The sequence below is a fragment of the Ptiloglossa arizonensis genome, chromosome 5, assembly GCF_051014685.1.
Source record: "Ptiloglossa arizonensis isolate GNS036 chromosome 5, iyPtiAriz1_principal, whole genome shotgun sequence".
Lineage (NCBI taxonomy): Eukaryota > Metazoa > Arthropoda > Insecta > Hymenoptera > Colletidae > Ptiloglossa > Ptiloglossa arizonensis.
This window is the reverse complement of record NC_135052.1, coordinates 6,879,553-6,900,946: the sequence shown is the minus strand read 5'-3', so window position 1 is coordinate 6,900,946 and position 21,394 is coordinate 6,879,553. Positions and strand designations below refer to the sequence as shown.

The following is a 21,394-nucleotide window of genomic DNA, read 5'->3' as shown; positions in this document are numbered from 1 at the left end:
TATATTATTATTTTTGCCGCATCACAATTCTTTTAGACATTTACAATCGTAATTTCAATTTTTATTTTATATTTATTCCAAAGATGACTCAAAAGGCACGAGTCGAAACTGTCGATGATAAAAGTAGATTGCTCAAGAATGGTTACATTTTCATTTGTTTAGTATTAGCCGACAGAGCATTTGTTCAACGAATAAAGATATTTGCGTTCTTTGGTTTAATTTACTTCGTCAACACTCGTAATTTTCACCTTCTTTTTCTTCAAACTAACGGAGGAAATGATTACAATATAGTTTCCGGAGTTCAAGGGAACTTTCCTCATGTTTTTCCCGCGTTTTCATTGTTACAGGTGCAAAGAACCCGGGAAATACCTGAAAGAACTTCCTCCCACGGCGGTGATAATTTGCTTCCATAACGAGGCATGGTCAGTATTGCTGAGGACGGTCCATTCCGTATTGGACAGATCACCGGAACACCTAATTCAGGAAATCATCTTAGTCGACGACTATTCCGACATGCGTAAGTGAACTACACATCGAAAACTCTACAACACGCTACCCTGTGGCACACTATAAACTAAACCCAACGATACGAGTCCTCGATAACAACAGTAAACACGATCTAAGTGAATTCCAAGATAAAATCGTTAGATACTAATTTCAATATAAAATTCCCCCCGACTTACCAAAGATGCATCTAAACAAGTTTCTCTCGATTCGAGAGAATCTTCTTCTTAAAGAAGAAATGTTCGTTCACCGTGCTCGAGAATATATTTCCATTAACTTGGAGCGTCTCTTCAAATGAATGATGCGCCACACCGAAGAAACTCTACCATTTTTACAAAACGAGAATCCACTTTTTCGATACACAAATGTCGCGATGCGAAAGGAAAAATGATTTGTTGATCAACTCCTCTAGAAACGTTCTACGTTCCGAACGAATAAAACGCGATCGTGTACTTTCGGCCAAGTAGGGTTTATTTTCCTGTATGGACCCGCGATTCACAGCGCGAGTAATCGTACAGCTGGGTAGAACGTAACCGAACTGAAAAAAAGAGAGTCGTTTGTTACTCGGTACGAGTTCCGTTGAACGGTCGAAAGTGTGTCCCCGAAATGTAAAACGTTCGGCGCGATACGAAGGAGCTGGCAATGGGTCGGCTTAAATAGAAACCGCGTCTCGTTATGTAGGCTCTCCTCCCTCGGTAGCTGTTCGTCCGAGCAAGCGTGTCCCTATTCAGCTCGGTGATTCGTTATCACGCCAGTGTTCCGTAGTTCCACCACGATAGATCGATTAATCGCGATCCATCTCTCGCGTGCGCGAGGGCCGCGCGCACCGTAACGATCGGGTCAACGTGAATGGACGGGAAAGCTCTTGCCGACATGTTCCGCGTGTATACTCGGGAAATTCCGACAGGTTGATACATGTTTGCTATGGCGAGACGTCCACGGGTTCCGTTCGTTCCTCCCGGAGAAAAATTTGCCTGCGTTTGACGCACGCTTTTCAATAGCAAAAGGAACTTTACCGTCGATCAATTATTTCTTCGTATCGCGCAAGCCCCTCCTCGAACTGTTATTTTCCGTGTAGGTGCGAACAAACGAGTTTCACGAAGCCAGTTTTTCCCGCTCGAGTGCCATTTTGCGAGTCAAGTGGAGAATTGAAAGCGAAGTTCCCCGTTATACGGATAAAGTGGCCCCCCCATTAATGTACAAACGAAAGTCGTTTGAAAGTTACTCATAGTACTCTGTGTTCGTGTTATTTTTATTATTTATTTACTTCTCTTTGCACCTCGCAGTGGTTGCGATATAAGTAACGTTTATTGGAATCGATAAACGAAAGGTTCGGTCGGTGGTTCGTCGTTGGAGTATTCTACGCGGTGTATCTTTGTGGTGTTGTAAAATCGGCTGAAATATTCGTGTAATCGTTATCGTATTTGCGAGAACGAAGAGAACATCGAACTTGACATTTTTGCGATTTTGGGGATAAAATTTTGTGTCATTTTATTACACGTTTTCATCGGGAAAGTTTAATATCCGATCTATACAAATGTTCTTTAATGTTCGCAAACCAGTGCTATTAAGAAACATCGTGTTATTATTGCTGCACCGTAATACAGAAAATGTCGATATTTGGGCGATAAAAGCTAAAATTTCATTTGTGATGTAAACTGAAATTTAAGAAGAAAATGTTACTCCCTAAGGGGAGTTAAGACTTTCACGCTTAATACCTCAGAACTCTGTTAGATAACACAATTCAGACAAGATTAAAACTTTGAGAATTAAGATTACTTCGCAGTGGAACTCATAATATACCAAAGTGTTACACGGTGTTCCCGTGATGTAATAAAATTAAGTAAAATTTCGTTCTAACATTGTTATAAAATATCTTAATCTCGTAATCGACGATAGATTCGTACGCATTACGTTTTCTATAAATTGCATCGTTGACGTAGCGCTACGACGTTTCTTAATACGTACAAGCTGATATTTATTAACGTAATTCTATATTTTGTAAAAAATATAACTCGAATACGACTTGACCAATGTGTCTAACTATTCCGCACGAAAGTTCGTGTTATCTATTTTCGATCGATCTTAAGACTAATCAGTTGGAGCAAGTTGAAACAAAAATGATAATCCCACACTATCGGCATTATATAGAATCAACGCAAGTAGAAATAGTACGTACCGATCAGACACGCTGACCAAGTGTGTACCCATAATCGTACGCATGCCCTGAGAATTTTCAAGCTCGATTTCCTCGAATGGTTGGCATACCAAAAATTATATTCTATATTTCTTATTTATTTTTACCCAAGAAATTTCCCCTATTTATTTCTGTACCGTGAGTTGGCCCCTGCCTTCTACATCGAGTGAATTCAGTCTTCTCTTCTTCCTGTTAAATACACGATTCTCAGGGGTGCACTTCAGGAGACTAAGTGTAACTACGAACGTATAGCTACGAAAACTATCAAAAACACGTAGTGTTGGTGGGTCGAATGTTATACGTAAAGTATATTTCGTGAGTCGTCGAAAGAGATGGCTAAAACTAGGGACCTCGTTATCGTCGAAGGTGTTCGGCACGAATTAATGGCGTTGTCGGATTACAGGACGGATAAGCAACCGAGGTCACGTATAACAAAAGAGCGAGGGAAATAAAAATCGCGACGGAAAGGCTGGCGAGATTAACCCTTGACAGGAAAGGTTAGGGAGGCGCAACGTGGTGGAAACGATATAACGCGGAGCTAGTGAAATCCCCCTTAAAAGCTCGAGATAAGCTTCTACGCCAGCCGGAAGTGTGGCTCATAAACATAGTTACCTAGCTCCATAGACAGCACATGGTGTATCCCATTACAAACCGGCCGATTGTTTTATCACAAGAACGAGATAATAAGCCTGCGACGTTAACTCCGCGCCTAGTTCTTTTTTATCTGTCATAGGTGGCTGTGATTATACGGCTGTAATAAAGACAATCCAATTAATAATAATGAGAAGAAACACGTCTACTTTGTTATCGGGGAGATTAGATTGCAAGGTATAATAATCTTAACAGCGAGAAGAGGGTAATCTGATATCTCGTGATGTTCGAAGGTGGATGAAAGATTATCGGCTGATAAAGATTCTGGATAGAGAAGTTTACGAAAAGAACTCGATAATTTGAAAATGATCGGGATGTAAACGAAAATGTTCGTATATTTATTCTTGTTTTGTTTCAAAGTGAAATGAGAAATTTCTGTCGAAATGAATTTTAATTACTTTACAATTTCATTTGTACCATATTTTCTCCGTTTGCTCCACTTACGAATTACAACGGGCAATATTTTGTTCGATTCATTTCCATTGTAAATTTCCTGCCACGTTATCATACTTAATGTTTACTTTTCATTTCCTTTTTCGTACAGTAAACGAACCAGGTACAGTTTTAAACGCGAGTATAAAGTTATAAGTTATTTTTCAATCTTATAATTTGGGATCATCTTCATTTATCTTGATTATTTCATTTAAATTACATACGAATTCTTTTACAAATTACTTCTTCTTAATGCTTCTTAATGAATATATCGCAAATATTTCCAAAAGCAGGGGTAAATTACTGATACAGGGTACGCGTTTATCGTCAATATTGACAATTTGAAGTAACATCGCGAAGCATTACACGATTGCATACGAATCTCCTATAATGAAATGTCGATGCGATGTGCGAAACAGAATAATCACTCGAATTACAAGGATCACCTTTCGTTTCTAGGATCGAGCTAACGTTTCAGCAGCAATTTCGATCGCTCGATGCATCGAGCCACCGATAAACGGAGAGTATTCCTCGCTTTTGGGAAGCCACGATAAATTTTGTAATAGTAGATACACTCCAACTACGCAAAAGCTCGTGTTGCAGAAATTTATTAAAGATTAATCGCTGTCGCAATTTCTGTAAGCTGCTTACCACGCGAGGGTTAGTTTTGGTATTTTGATTACATACAATTTGTATTATCGTCAATTATTATTGCGTTTAACTTGACGCAATATAAATACTTGAAGCGTAAATTCTTCAGCTTTAGGAGGTGGAGTGGCGATACAATTTAGATACCGTATTTTAATTACAATGTTTGGCGCATGGCTCTCTCCTGGGTGATCGATAACACATTTTTAGTGAATTTTTCAAGCAATAGGGATGTATCAGGAAAAGTGAGCAAACTAACCGATAAAAAATTAACGAATATTTTAAAAAAAAACAGACTACCGAAATTGCATCGACAATTTTGATGAAATATTTGATCCTTCTGTCCAGAGTAATCATTATCCATACAAGAACCCCATTGATCCTCGAAATCCCTTCGTATTATCTATAGTTAAACTAAGCTTCTCGGTTGAAGGCTTATCGGATAGGATCTTCATAGACCCATTCTAACGAAGAATAAATCACGAATGTCCACTAATTGCAATCCCCAACGCGACCTTTAATTATGATTCATCTGATCCCATGGATTTAAGTTTCACTTCAAATTAGAACTACCTTCCTTCCGAAAAAATGTTATTCCACATTTTCGGCTTATAAAGGAATCACGGCTTCTCGATCCTGCGACTAATTAACACCTCGTGCAATTGCAAAAGGTGTGCTTCGGTAATATCAAGACTAACATGTTACGATTCAGAAATCATTTTATTAAATTTTATCCAACGACCAATCGAATAAGATTTACTTATTTCGATTGATCTTCCTACAATTTATCATCTTACAAAGACACACTGGGTTTGTTAGAATCGGTCAATTTTTGCCCAGTTGATCCAACGCCACAAGAAATCTATTGAATTTTTCACAAGTTCCTCGAGGTTCTGCAAACTCAATTATATCTACACGAAGTCTTCGGTTGTGAGATTTTTCAAGCTACGATTCCTCTAGATCTCTGGAAAATTCAATATTAAAAAGTCAACTGTTCGTTGGAAGACCCACTGTGTCTGTGAATGATTAAGAACCTCGCTAGATTCGTGCTCTTGATATTTTTATAACTATACAACTTACGAACAAATTTTTCCAGCGAATATTATTGTTGTTTGAAATATCCAACAAGGAACATAGAAATGTATGAATTATTCTGTTTGAAAAGAACCTTGCTAAATTTTTGACTCGATAAATTCCTGAAAATGCAGCTTGTGACGCTTTACGTGACCCACTCTGTGAAGAATCAAATATTCATAGTTCAAACATAAGAATTTCTTGAAGATCGACATTTCGTTATTTATTCTTTCGTTATGATTGTTGAAACGTAAACGTACATTTGTAAATGTAGGTTTTAGAGAAATTACATTTGAAAATCTCGTTTCTAATTTACGAAAGGATAACAGGAGTGAGTACAATTTTAAGAATTTTACATTCATATTTCAAATACAAGATATTCTCGAAGACGGACATTTTATTATTTGTTCTCTTGTTATGTTTGTAAACATATACTTTAGAAAAATTATATTTAAAAATCTTGTTCCGAATTTAAAAAAGAGTACAAGTTTTTCATCGTTCATAGATTAGAGAAAATGCGCATTGCCACTTAGCGTGTGTTGTTCCTTTCCGTAATGAAAACAGAGAACAATAAATTGTTTTGTACTAACGGATGTATGTTTCGCTTTAAAGTTCTTTGCTTTCATAACGGCGGAAGAGATTCACGTGCGTTTATTTATTTTCTTGCAACGCTGCGTTGCAGTACCAGCGTTCCATCGCAATTCTGAAACAAGAAAAGCGATTATTGTTACCGCAACAACTCGCACATAACGTCGTAAATAATATCTGAGCCGTCGTTAAAAATATTATGAATATTAACACACGAGAACCCAGGAAAATGTAATAGCTCGTTTGTCGTTACGAAGCCCTCCAAGTTGTTACATTTGATCAAGGAATTGCAATGGCTTTAAAAAGAAATTATTTGTTTGAAATGCGCAGTGGAGTTTGTACGTTAATTACAAAGAATAACAGTCTAGTAAAATACTGTTCCATCGAGAAGAATAATTTTCACTTCAACGGAATATAAATATCAAACATCGGTCCGCATATATTAAAACAAAACCTTGTTAAATAAAAATAAATACTCGCAGTAATAACGTTATCGAAAACAATTCATGGAATACTAATTTCGATCTTGTTTTTTCTACCACGATAGTCGATTCCGCTCAATTTGAGAGGATCTCCTACATTAGAACATTGGGAAAAGGTATTCGTTTGTAACTTTTTTACTCGGATATTACAGATAATAATTTTTCCAAGAATTTTATATTTTATCAAATTTTTCCGACCAGTGTTCCACTCCCCTTTGGTACTATTAGATAAACGTAAAACAAAAGACCGATGTAAAAACACAATCGAGCAGCCTAGAAGTTTATAAACCCAGTCAAAAAAGCTTTTATGAAATTTAACCGAATAGTTTCAAACCTGGAAAGACGTTAAAATGTGTTTTAATTTTCAAGTTTCTTTCATAACGGGCACGTGTCGTATAAATTTTTTCACACGAATATGTCCAATTGAAATTGATTCGGAAAATGTTCTGCCGTCGTTTGGGTATTTACAAAAGTTCCTCGTTTCACAGCACATCTTCAGCGTCAACTCGAGGACTACATGATGAACTACCCGAAGGTGCAGATCATTAGGGCGCAAAAACGTGAGGGACTTATTAGAGCACGTTTATTGGGGGGTGCTGCAGCAAAGGCTCCAGTCCTCACATATTTGGACAGCCATTGCGAGTGTACCGAGGGTTGGCTGGAACCGCTTCTCGATCGGATCGCTCGCGATCCAACGACAGTTGTGTGCCCTGTGATCGACGTCATCGACGACACCACGCTGGAATATCACTGGAGGGATTCCGGTGGTGTAAACGTGGGTGGGTTCGATTGGAATCTCCAGGTAAGCGAAATTCCAGCGTCGTTATTTCGCAAAGTGTGCTGTTGTTCCCTATCAGAAAATAATTCTGAATTCGGGTACGATTCGATTCCAAGTTACGACAGGAATTCGCGCGGTTGCGCTCGAAACGAGAGATACCATTCTCACGATCTTTTCGTCGATCGAAGGAAAATATAATTCTTCTGGAAATAATCGTCAAGATGGCGCACGTAATGTGCCGAGACAAAACAGAGACAAGTGCGAGATGAAAATAAATTGGAGAGCAATCCGAATTAAGAAAAGTTTGGAGTAAGGTGCACGAGAGAAGCGAAATGTGGATCGTTTCTTGTCAAACGCGGTACATTTTTAACGCGGAACTTAAAAACGTGTGTAGGTCTACGATTAATATTGGAAATTACTACACGCGTTTATTTCAAAATTCACTGTGTTCAATCGATAAATTCGCGTTCTAAAGAATCAAAGAATCTGAAGTAGGTCGGTGAAAGATGAATTTTCTGTCAATTTTTCTCAAAAACGACAAATCGAACGGTACGACTTCGGGAGTTCAAGAAATTAACCAGAATATCAGATATCGATTCTGCCCCACGAAGTTGTCCGGATTTCTCGGTTCTGCCGCGACAGTCTCAAGGTTTCTTGGTTTCTGTATCAGTTCAACTGGCACGCGGTACCGGAAAGGGAGAAAAAGAGGCACAAGAATCCTGCGGAACCCGTGTGGTCGCCAACTATGGCTGGTGGCCTCTTCTCGATAGATCGAACATTCTTCGAGCGCCTCGGCACGTACGACAGTGGCTTCGACATTTGGGGTGGCGAAAATCTTGAGCTTTCGTTCAAGACCTGGATGTGCGGAGGTAGGTTCTCTCTGCTACAAAATCTGGTTTCGAGAAATTGACAGAAACGAGCGGAAATTCTCCCTTGAAAGATCGCCAGTCTCGTACCGCGAAAAATCCTTTAAAACCAGAAACAGAATTCTAAAACAACCGTGGATTCTTCCTTCGATTCGTGCCAGCTTTCTTAGCTTGACAATTTAATAGCAAGAAACAGCGGATAAGAGTTAGTATTCCACGATTTAACATTCAAAAAGCGGATGCAGGATCATTTTTATTCGTATAAAAAATGTGATACTATTCGTATATATTTATTATGTTTGGATGCAATTGATGCGTAAACTAGTTGCACCGATTGCATGTTTTTTGCAAACGACATTAAATACTGAATTTGTTAGCATTACCGATACATAAACATCATCGTGAACGTACGATCTGGAATTATATACTTCTTTCGATTTATAAATCATCGAGCGATGCATTTGAGCAATGGATGCACTTCTAATGCGTTTGTAACGCGATTCCAAAGCAATGTATTCTTAGTTCGAATCTTTCCATTTTCTCAGAGAATAATTGCTTTATCAAATCTGTAAGAATATTCCAACACGGATTTTTCCTACGCCGCATAACCAGCGCACTGTGGGCAGCATTGTGTAACAACATTTTTCAAGCGAAGTTGCACAACAAAAACCGCGAAAACTGATTCCAAAGCTCGAGCTCTATTACACAGCGTAACCTACCAGTCATCTTGCGACGATTTTCGACCCTACTCGTGGTTTAAAACTCGTTTCTCGCGGAGAAAGTTTTTGCTTTAAATGCCCGCGTTTCAAAAGTGACGGCTGAACATTAAGTGGTTCGTCTCACGGTTCCTCTCGCGGTTGGAATTGCATAAAAACACAGAAACAATAAACAGAGATATACGAGTTGCGATACTATTCGACGTCTCGCTTTGATACCGTTTCGATCCAAGAAAATAACTATTCGAACGAAATTATCTTTCCAGAAGTACAATTGAAACATTTGTCTCGAACGAATTAGAAAAAAAAAGAAAACAACAAATCTTAAACGAAAAGTATATCGAATTAACTTCTGCGAACGATAAATTGCGCGTATGATTTTTCTCCATTGGAGAAAAGAGCCTAAGTTTACGTACTTGAAGTTGAGTTAGAGACAAGAAGAAAAAGAAACATTCTTCGCTCGAAAAATGTAAATAGTCACGTTGGTAGTTTCGGTACGAGATGAACGATATTACATTACTAGACTTCGTATTTTCTCCTTCCGTTTCTTCGTACAATCCCCTAAATATATAAACGCAAGAGTGGCCATAGCCAGATGGAAATGATCCTGCATTCGCCGAGATCCGAGGATTAATCTGTGTAACGTAGCCAAGTCTACGTCGAACGTTCGATCCCTCTCGACCTCCAATAACGATTATCCGTCGTTTAGACGGAGATTTTTCCACGAAACGCGATAGTCCCGAGAAAAGCTTAAAGCCTCGAAACAGTGCCAGGATTGGTGGTTGGTGGCTGGCTTCCTTCGCGAAATAAACTTGTTCCCCCCCACCTTGCTTGGCCGCAATCAGCCGTTTTCCCCGCGGCGGTGTACGAATGAAATTCGACTGGGCGGCTTTAGGTACTCTGGAAATCGTGCCGTGCTCGCACGTGGGCCACATCTTCCGGAAACGTTCGCCGTACAAGTGGCGCAGCGGCGTGAACGTGCTCAAGAGGAACAGCATAAGGCTGAGCGAAGTGTGGTTGGACGAGTACGCCAAGTACTACTACCAGAGGATAGGTCACGACAAGGTGAGCGTTTCTACTCAGCCGGCCGAGGAACCTTTTTCAACCCAAACCCTTTGACTTTTCCTCTCTCCCACCCCTTTCCTTTGGCGCTCGTCATCTCGATCTCGCTTTTTCCGGTTTACTCGAGAGACCGGTCGAATCGCGCCGGAACAATATGCACCCCCCTCTCGAGACACGGTTTCCAAAAGTAACCTCCGAAAATAATAACAAAAGCCTGGGGTGCGTGCACGTGTGATAAAACCCCTACCCTGGAACACGTCGAACATTTTTTTCGATAGAGAGTGATTCGTGCAATACGATCGATCGACGAACTGGTTTCGAGGCTCGAAGGGATGCGAACATTTTCGAAGAATGTTCCGAGAGAGATTACGCTTTATCGTCACGATTGATTTACGAGTGTCGATCGCATTCGAAAATGAAATTTAAGACTTTGTATCGCGTAATGTATTTAATCGGAACATGTAAGAAGAATGATTATGAACAATTACTTGTTCACGGGTGTACAAGTAACGAATACTTTCCGTTTGGTTGTCTATCGAAGCATTAATTTAACGTTACATCGACAATCTTTGGAATTTCGATCGGTCGTCGCCATTGATCACCTGTTTACGCATTGTCCACCGTAAGGCGTTCTTTTTCGAATTGAATATTATTTAAGTCCTTTCGAGTTTGCTAAATAACTCGATCGCTCCGTGCGAATCACTCTGTATACCACTTATTCTCGTTAAGATTCATTGAAGTCACCGGGTAACGTTGCGCGTAGTTCCCCGTGCAAGTGACAGCATTGTGTACGATTTGTAGTAGAAAGTTGCAGCGATGCGAATAAGCATTTACTTCGATCGCATCTCTGCGCAGTATTCCAGTAAACGAGTCAAAAGAAACGAGAACAAAAAGAGCATTGTGCATTCGATACAATTATTATTAAACGGCGTTTAAAACATCGGATGTTTTGCGGAACAATAAGGACACCTGAATGCGTAATTAAAAAACGCTTCCGAGCGGTAAATCTCGAAGTAAAACTTTCCGTTGATAATCTATGTTCTTTTTCTTTTCTTACTAAAAACAATACGTTTCTTCGAAACAATGCTCCTTCGATTGCCAACTGTACCTTCATTTTATAAGTCGGTAGAACGTTTAACGTTTCAAACGGGTACAAACGACGGTAATAATTTCTCCCGTTACCGGTAAATATCCAGCGTATCGTTCATCGTAGGAACGCCTGAATAATTAGGGATCAAATTTTCGCGATTAAAAGGGGAGTCTAATTACACGGGAACCCCGCTTTAATTTGCCCGGTTCCTTACGGTCTTAAACCCCCTGGTAAGCAACATCGGTAATAACAGTATTTTTTCGTTGTTTCGTAAGTGTCTCTTAATTTCGTCCTCGAGGCTCGTTAAAGTGGCTCGACGAATGCGGCCCGAGGACTCGTTTCTCCATTTGCGTGCGATTTTATTGGCCACCGTTAGACCGTGGCGCGTTACTCGAAACAGTTATGATAAGGGATGACGATAACCGGTGCCCGATGATGGAGCGTGCCGTAGATCGAGACTCGTCGTAAAAACAGAGGGGGGTGGGGCTATAAATGTGCCAAGTGCTCTTAGAGATCGCTCGCGTGTCTTGGCTTCCTCGAACGATGCTTCTTTTATTCGTAACCGTAACGATCCATCCGTTATCCTGGCAGCTTGTCCTCCTCGAACGGTATCCAACCGAGGAAACGGAGCGATCGGATAAAAATAAATCGTTTTCGCGCGCCTCGAATTATATTGCGTCCAAATGCGCGAGGGGGGATTACCTTTCGTATTTCAGCTCTTTCCTCGAGTACGTTTCACGACGGGGACCACCGGTGTTGACAGGAGTACATTGTGTTCGAGTCCTCGCACGGTTTCGGCGCGTTCGTTTCGCGAACGACCGAAATATGAAACTGCGAACACACGATTGCGTTTGATAAAATTCCGACGAATTCACAAGCTACGAGATCGACGGATCGTCGAGTGCCAAGGCTCGAATATTCTCTCGCTGGTGACACTCGATCATCGAGGAGTTCGAGATCTATCCGATTTTTAGAATCGATGTTACTTCGAGTTTTGAAATTGCATATCGTCGATCTGGTATCTCGAGAATCTCGTAAAATGGACATTGTAAAAGACGATGTAACAGAATTATCCGAAGCAGAATTTTACGGAATGGTATCGTTGAGGGTCGATTATTCGAAAAGTTTGAGAACGAATAAAGATCGTTGCAAGAGTTTAATTAGTGTAAAAGCTGGTTTCGAACGAAGGGACAAAGTAATTTCTTCGAAACTCTTGAAGAGTTCCGAGCCAATGGTAATATTACCTAAACATACGTAATTGCTTTACATAAATTTCCCGCTATTGCCATTCTTTTATTCGTTATCAGATTTGAAGTGAAACAGGTCAGTCGTTTCCTTTCCTATTTCTTTAGCCGTGTACTCTACCGCCGACTAATGTCCTTACGATACATCCACATTGGTACAAACGGTGGTTCAATTTTGATCGAATATACGTTTATAAATTTCGATAGCTACACCCCGTGGTCTCGTGGATCCTCGACTGTTCCATTACTTTACAATATACGTAAACGATACACCGACACGGGACATATTGACGCGTGCACAGTGATTCGCTCGAATGGTATTGAAAAGCTCGCGCATCAGGTGCTGCGCATTTCCAAGTTGCGGATCTCCTCCATCGGAGATCTTCGGGATTAGAAACTTCGTAACAAATAGCGTGCAGCGTTTGCAACGATCGTATCAATCTTCGCCCTTCCGTTCCGATCGACTGGTGTATTCGAAGCGTTCGACGTTTCACCGTTTCTGAAAGAATTTTTCACCGAAAAAATGGACGATCGCCACGCTCGGTTGCTGTCCGAAGATTGTCCAAGATTCCGCGCGCGTCGACCGCACAAATCGTCCTTTCACCCCGGGACAAACATCCCCATTATTTCACTCGGAGGCTCTAAACTCGAGTCCATAAAAGGTTCCGTGTGTTTCTCCTCGCCCTTTACCTCCGCGAAGGTTTCCCCGTCCCGGTTCCCTTTCTTTTTACGATTACATCTCTTATCCCCCTTTCGTGTCTTTAAATCCGCGCACCCGGAAACGATATTCTCGTATCACCCCCTTCGCCACGATCACCGCTACCTCACGCCCCTGAACTTTCACGCGGCTCCCGATCGACGTTCCACTGGAGGCGAAATTTCCAAACTTACCATTCGCAACTTATAGGGTAACTACGGCGACGTATCGGATCGGAAGACTCTGAGGAAGAAGCTCGGCTGCAAGTCGTTCAAATGGTACCTCGACAACGTTTACCCGGAGCTCTTCATACCTGGCGAGGCCGTGGCTTCCGGCGAGGTAAGGATTTACACGTGTTACGGCGTATCTTTTGTCCGCAGGTGCTGCGAAAACGCTATCGGAATCAACCAGCGACGAGGTGGGGGGACGTGGCGAACGGGGGCGCCCATTCGTTTCTTTAACAACGTTACTCGGCTACTTTGATCCATCAAGGTGTTGGAGTTACCACGCTCGGAGGCTCCTTTTCGACGTGGTACGGCAGCGGCTGGATAAATGGACGAAAGGAGGTTTCCTTTTCATCTTTTCCCCGCGGTTTCTTTCTCTTTCACGCGGCTGAGCAAACGCCCGTAATGTTTTCCCGGTGTACGAGGCTACGCGGATGATGGTGATCCTCATCTGGACGAATGCCGGGTATCGAGTGTTGCGAGGTTTTTGCTAATATTTCCTTTCGAACTTGTTTCTCCGATTAGTCGTTTTACAATTTCGAACATTTTCAGCCGGTTAGAGATGTTGGTTGTAGTTATTTATTTATTTTTATTTCGTAAGTTTTCTTTACGTTTTCGAGCTGATTTTCGATACGACAAGAAGGGGATAACGAAGTAAAATAATACGGCGAAACATGTAGCACGTAATGCGTTCCGTATAAACTAGTATAACGAAGTATACGTATATACAAACGAAGTGTGTACCGTACCTTCGTTATTTTTATCGCAAAACCGCGTAAAGTATCTTATAATTTCCACCATGTTTTACGCGCTGTATTGTTGTATTGAAACTGCATCTCTGTCGTGTTATCTTTCTTCGTTATACTTTTTCGGTAGTTTCGAAGGAAACGCGGAATAAAAATAATAAACAGCTTGTTGCAACATCGAGCGACGTTATCGATTTTTATACAACGAGCTGTACGTACGAACATTCTTTTCCTAGTATCTCGACAGAGTACTATTGCAAACGTTTTCGAAACGGAGGTAACGCAATATCTTTCGTAAACTTTGAATATTCGAATCGTGAAATATCGACAAAGAGTACCGCGAATAGGAAATAACCGGGAGAAAATGTTCAATCGGAGCATTGACAATTTATCCCGAGTAATCCCAATCACGGTGAGCGTCTTAATTAATTGAAATAACTTTAGGACGGAAATACGTTAGCGCTTTTATTTCGAATATTCGTTATTCCGCGCGAATATTCTGCTGTAAAAAGTTGCACGTTCTATTTGCATAAACCGGGTCGGTTTTCTCGAGCGTTCTCCGAATCTCCGCTCGCAAAGAAACCGTGCAACATTCGTCAGCGAGACACTTGTTCTTGGTATTTAAAATAACAAAGACGTCAAAGTGGCCCGCTAACGGTGGAAACCATCCTTTTGTGTATTAAATGCTTGTATCTATGTTTAGACGGTTGGTACGCACACGGAGCTCAATTATTGATAGCAGATGCAATGATTGATGTCGATAAGCTCGCGACAGAAAACAATGCTTACGATCGACGAACAATGCCACTCCGCGGTCGAAACAATCCCGATCGGATCGGGACGAAGGCACGCGCAACACCCAATCGGAAATCGATTCACCTCGATCGGTTTGTTGAATTCTTGGCTTACACCACCGAAGTTGGTGGTCGGTAGATAATGGAAGCGAATCGAACGTCGCTCTGGGCGGAGACATTTTCCCGGAGAATTGGCAAGGCTTTCGATGCTCGGTTTCGCAATTAAAGTCCTTCTTCTTTGACGGCCCCATAGCTCGTGGCTGTCTCTCGCGTCGTTTCTGCAAATTCATACGAACATTCTCGAGAAACAACGGTAAGACTCCCCCTGCAATTCGTATTCATAAATTTTCGTAAGCTCGAACGATACTCGTGGTACTTCGAATTCGTCCTTCGAAGGACGATAAATATTTTCAACGGGAGCGTAACTTCGTATCGATATAATAATACGCTCGGTAAGTTTTATGGTTCGATAAGAATTGGAGGTATTAAGTTCGTTGTTTTATTTTTATAAAAATTGTATTACTGTTCGACGAACGTCAAAGTTTCACGATGATCGGTCGACTCATTCGTGTATTTTCAGTTCAAACGTTGAAATGTCGTAGTATCTTTTTTACAATTGAAAAAACGACGAAACTTATCGAACAACCTAGTGCACATTGTGTAATTTGCTGGGAGAAACGATACAAATTTGAGAAGAAAGTTTCTTTTAGGTCTTATAAATGTACAAGGTACCCTTGATAAAGGATCGGTATTAATGTAATTGGATGCGTTACTTGGTTATATCGAGTGACACAGGAGAGCAAAGTTAATTATACACCAACGTTATGTTTCGATCACGAGGGTAATCAAATTGTTTCGAAGATTAATTAAACCCGAGGAATATCATACATCGTCAAGGGGCGAACGTAGGGTTGATAAATAATCGACTCGACTTTACCGCGTTACTCGATGGAAGCAAAAGAAGCTAAAGTTTGTGCTCGTTGTTTAATTTAAGTGATAATTTATAACAAATTTCTTTAGAAATCTTTCGTGTATCTTTATTAGTTTTCGAAATAGCATCGAAGGGATGAAACTTTCGAAGAGTGATACAGCCTTTCAAGTTCGAAACAATGGGCAAGTTTTAACTACTATAAAAATGTAGAAGGTTTCGTAAAGAATTTACGCTAGAAACTTCACGGATATTCTTTATTGCTTCCCCACGCGTTGTGGACTAATTATCTCGACTTAATTTGTAGAAATTGCGCGAAAGTCATTAGTGTAATTCGCAGCCATGCGAACTACTGTCCCTATTTACGGTAGCTTGTAAACTGTGTTCGACTGTAATCGATTAAACAAGCGTGTTTCCACTTCTGGTCCCTTTCATCGTCAGTCATCCGATCGGTGACGCTCAAATAATACAATCATTTCCATTGGACGATGATCGTTAATTAAAAACCTTCGATTGAAAAATATCAGAGGATTTCTGACCTTGCAATCTGTTACTACATAATTCTATTAAATTTCATCCGATGCTGTTACCATTATTTACCGACAGCGACGTAAATAGAACTGTATCGATATTATCGATACCTATTAACGAGGTGTCATTTTATAACACATACTTTGAAATTATTATTACCGATTATATTTCATAGTTACCTAAATTTATTCGTTTACCTAAACTATTTTCTTCTTTTTTTTGTACATTTAGAATAATTTTCATGCCTCTTCGATATTGATCAGTCTTCGTTTCGATAGCTCTCTACACACCGCTTCAACATCGACAATGTATATTGTTTCGGTCTCGCCACTATTTATTAATGATCGGGTCGATACGAATTAGACGTCCATAATACTCGAGTAATTCGTTATCAAAACACTTAATAGAAAAGATTGGAAATATTTGGATACTTTGTTAACGAATACTTGACCAGCATCGTTAACGATAATGACTAAGCATCGATTCTGACGTAAATGTATGAGAAATGAAATCTAATCGGACGGAACTACACCGATGAAAGGAACCTTTACGATTAATAAGTATACGAAACCATACGTAACAAAATTGTTCTCTGAAATAACATCGCTTTACCGCGTTTGTAAACTAAACGATATTTTCTGGAAAGCATCGAAAGACGTGTCAATATTTTCGCGAAGTATCAAGTATGCATCGATATTTTCGTACAAGTATCAAACGTGCATCGATATTTTCATGGAAGTATCGAATGTGTATCGATTTTGTTCGATACCTCTGCACATTCGATACTGTCCGATACCAGATTACAGTTTACGAGTCCATATCGACAGTATCGACTCGGTATCATTCCCATCCCTACGTACTCTCGTTCGATGTATAATTTCTAGTTCACGATAGATACTCGTCGTGAAATTTTACCGTTCCCTTTTGCATATTTTTTCTCAAATCGACGGACAGCTTCACGCTCTAACAAGAATAACTCGGATGCCAGGTTAAAAAGTACGGAGTCTTTGCAATTCGTTTTCGATCTCGACAATCTTCTTCTCTAATTTATCAACCTACTGGAAACCCATTCTCCTGAGAGTAAATTCAACATTAATTTAAAATATTTCTCTCTTCAGCTACCTATTAACATTATCCCAGTATTTCAAATTACAAGGTATCGTATCGCATCGGTTGATTCCTACCGTATCTTTTCGCTGCATTTCGAATTTGAGTTTCTGTCATCGTATCGCGTATAATTCAATTTTAAATTCGATAATTTATATCGCCTTAATTTCGTTTCCAAATTCAAAGATGGAGTACCGAACCGTGACAAGATACATTTATACACACATGTTTAATATATCTTTGTTATATCATAACCTGATATATCTTCGTTATCGTTAATCTCCGTAAAAGTGTTTCAAGTACACACATATATACCCGATATATCTTTATTATCGTTAATTTCCATAAAAGTATTTCAAGTACACACATATATACCCGATATATCTTTATTATTTTTCGATTCGCGTATAGGCATTTCTACGCCGAAGAAAATTTCCCGATTTGTTCGAATCCGCGTCGCGGTTATTCCTCTTAAACGTTCCATGGAAAAACACTCAGACGAGGGGGTTGCGTCGCCCTCTTCAGTGCCGAGTGACGCTCGAACTGGAAGAACCGGGAAGGGAAGAGTGCAAAGGGGAAGAAGTCGAAAACGAACGCGATAAATATCGACGGCGTGGAGGGTTTGGTGCCCGGCGTCGGAGACGGAAATCGCGAAAACCACGCGCGTCGCGGCGGTGTTCGACGGTTCGCCTCGTCTCGCGCGATTGACAGTGCATTAATTCCGTTTCCATGCAGCATTCATGGCGGGCGGCGATCAATCACCCGCCGATTTATTTCCGTCGCGTTGCGACGCCGGCCGGCGTCTGCCAGCCCTCTGTTTCGCTGCATTCGTAATTGCGAAATGATTGTCGAGCTCGTCGCGCTTGTCGCCGATAATCCCGTGGCCCCCATGTGCCTCTGGTACTCCTACGGGTCATTACATTCTCGAACCGTGCAAGCGTATTTGATCGACGCCTCCTCTCGCGTTTAACCCGTTATCGAACTGTAACGTGACTTCGGTGTCCCACGTGTGCTTCTTTACGAGCCGAGGATACGGTTGTTCACCGTTATCAATTCGTTCCGAGTGAAGAGGACCGCGAGGTTAACTTCCAGGAATCGCATTGGTTACGATCGCGGATCAACTCGAACCCGCACGGTCGTTGCTCGCAATACGATAATAATTCGGCTATCGATTATATTTGTTGCTGGAATCTCTCCCAGAGAGGGCTACTAATTTCGAATCGAGAATAGAGCAAAGGTCGGTAAAATTTATTGCTAGAATTTCGTCCAGGCAGAATTCCCAATTTCGAATCGAGAATAGAGCAATGTATTGGGTATCGGTAAAATTGCTAGAATTTTCTTTCTTAATCGAATTCGCGATAAGGGTTCTATTTAGAAGCAATTCGAAGAACGAACTTTGTCGATATCCGAAGCATTAATGCGTTGAGTGTGTTTGGTCAAATTGAACGTCGTTTTCTATGCTTACGAAAATAAAATTTCTAAGTATATATAAATACGAAAATTTCTAAGAATATACTCGTGAAGACATTTCCAAAAATATACCCGGAGCGATAAATTTCTAGGAATATACGTACGAAGAGAAACTTTCCAAGAATATATATTTACGAAGGCAAAATTTCCAAGAAGATATTTAAGAAGATCAAACATTCCGCATTGTTTTCTAGTTACCCGTTTCAATTTGAGCAGTTCGAATTAAAAATTCTCTAGTTCCTTTATCATGACGTAGCCATAATATTCGAACGGTATGCAAAGCACCTAGGTTATTGACTTTCGAGCAACGTCGTACATCCCCTGACCTCATCTTTGTATACAAACTTATCGATCGGTTTATTATCCATTATGATATCCCGAAGAATATGAATTTCCGTGCCTCGTTAAAAGTTGAAGGAAGTGCAGTATTTTTTTTTCGTAAGGGTTCATCGAATGCTTTTTAGATCATGTTTTTATTCGTTCGGTAATATTTTTGACTTTCTTGCGGTCTTTCATTATTTGAACATTCAACGATCACTTCCATACGTGTTCCTATAACTTGTTCCGTACGTGTACTATTTATTTTCTTGTTCTATGTTCGTTTTATCGTAACAGAGTTTCTCCTATGTTAGTTTCGCGTAGAAATGATTTGTTCCGGTAATAAGATCGCGCGTCCTTACGGAACGTGTTGGCAATATCGCCGAAGTCACGATTCGTATCGACAATTAAATGCTGTGTAAGCTACTACATCGCGTGAGCGACATATTTCGCACTCGTATATACAATATTTCTCCTTTCTTGCGTTTCCAGCCTCTCCTGTAGTGGGTAATTCATAACACTTTTAACGCTCAATTAATGTCGTCAATTTTTTATGCGCCATTCTCGTAAACCGAACTACACGAATGGCTCGTAGACGTGCTCGCAATTGGAGAGTACTATTAAGACAAAAAGTTGTACAGGGTTGGGTGTACAGTTCGTATAAAGATAACAATTTTATACGTACACTTTGAATTTAACGTTCGTACTCACGACTCAGGGTCCAATGTTTGAAACATAATATCGCGTACGAATATTCGGCTTCGAGCATCGGTCTCTTTGTTTCTTAATGCTCGAACCCTGCAAAGACACAGCCCTTTCTTTATGTATGTTTTCAGATCCGCGATAAAGACAAGGTATCTGGCAGCGGATTAAAGGCTTCCCATTTCCACGTAAAATGCAGTATCACGCAACTTGGATATTTCGTGCTTTGTTCTGTCCTTTCTTGCACGCTTTCCTTCACTTGACCGATTTCGTCGGTAATTAATAGGATAGAAGTTACAATTCCCGTAACATTTTTCGTTATTCGTTTTCTTATCTTCGCGCGTAGACAGTATTTTGTTTCAATTTTCGGCTATTGTCCACCGTGGATTCTGCACAGTTGTGGCAACAATAAAGGTCAAACTTCGGAACTCATTTTGAAAGAAAGTGCGGGGAATGGTAGAGTTTCGTGTAATATTTTCATAAAAACTTGAGAGTGCTGAAAAGTTTCGCGATTTGAGTTGTACTCCGTACTATTTGACACCAAAGTTGCGTGTAGTAAAGTCTTTAATATTATTCTTAACACACGAGTCTGTGGTTCGTAACTCCGAACGAAGCGTTCGTGGTACAGAAATTATATTTGAAAATTTATTTATCAATTTGTATCGTTGAACATCGAAATAGTTTACAACGAATGGTAATATTCGCGTATCAGTAGAGAGTCTTAGGTTGACGAGCAGCAATAAAAATTATCATTTTATCTCGAAGTGTCGACGATCCGAATATAGTTCGCTATTCGAACAATCCTGTGAAAAATATCGAGCCAGAGTTTGTCCATTTCTTTGCTAAAAATGATTTTCCTCTGTTAGGAAAGTGAAGTCCTATTTAAAAGCTGACAACATCGAAAAAGATTGATGAGCAAAAATCTTCCGACCAGTTACTTCAGTTATATCGTATGAACGGTACTGTTTTCTTGATCGTGATTGATTACGACGTTCCGAAAAGAACGATGGTTTAATCTTGCATGACATACACGTGCTCTCTTACGAGTACCGACAAGATGAAGGTACATCTGTTTCAATGTGCCACGTTGTTTGAGCAAGATGAAGCGAGAATGAATTTTATAACCAGATTCCTGAACTTCTCGTAACTGTTAAAAATTATACTCTTGTCCGTTTTGTAAACTACTTTTAGCGTAGTGTGTTCTCAATTTATCGGTGAAGCGATTCATCTTGAAGCCTCCGCGGTGAAATACTATTTTTATGGGAAAAACAGAACGCAGCTATTTTGTATAATAATTTTAGAAAACACCATTGACGACACATTAACGCTATCGTATAGAAAGTTTCCTCCTAATTGTACTCGCAAACAAATATAAAATGATGGAATTGAAGAATTTGTATCGTGACGCTAATTACGCTAGCAATATTCGTTCTAAATATATTTCAAACGCTATTATACGCATTGGTCGATACAAGAGAAAAAGACAGAGATCCTAAGTGATACGATATAGTCGTCGAACATCCCTTCGAACTTCTCATTTTGAAA

At 40.2% G+C, this 21,394-nt stretch overlaps 1 protein-coding gene across 2 annotated transcripts in view; it reads left to right on the top strand.

Moving 5' to 3' along the window:
* Positions 1-21,394, top strand: part of Pgant9 (polypeptide N-acetylgalactosaminyltransferase 9) — a 287,854-nt gene that overhangs the window by 250,046 nt on the left and 16,414 nt on the right. For both annotated transcript variants that reach the window (XM_076311692.1, XM_076311693.1), the window contains exons 6-10: positions 348-517; positions 7,065-7,378; positions 8,025-8,223; positions 9,832-10,001; positions 13,240-13,368. In XM_076311692.1, coding sequence (XP_076167807.1) covers positions 348-517; positions 7,065-7,378; positions 8,025-8,223; positions 9,832-10,001; positions 13,240-13,368 — 982 coding nt within the window. The remainder of the gene's footprint in view (positions 1-347; positions 518-7,064; positions 7,379-8,024; positions 8,224-9,831; positions 10,002-13,239; positions 13,369-21,394) is intronic.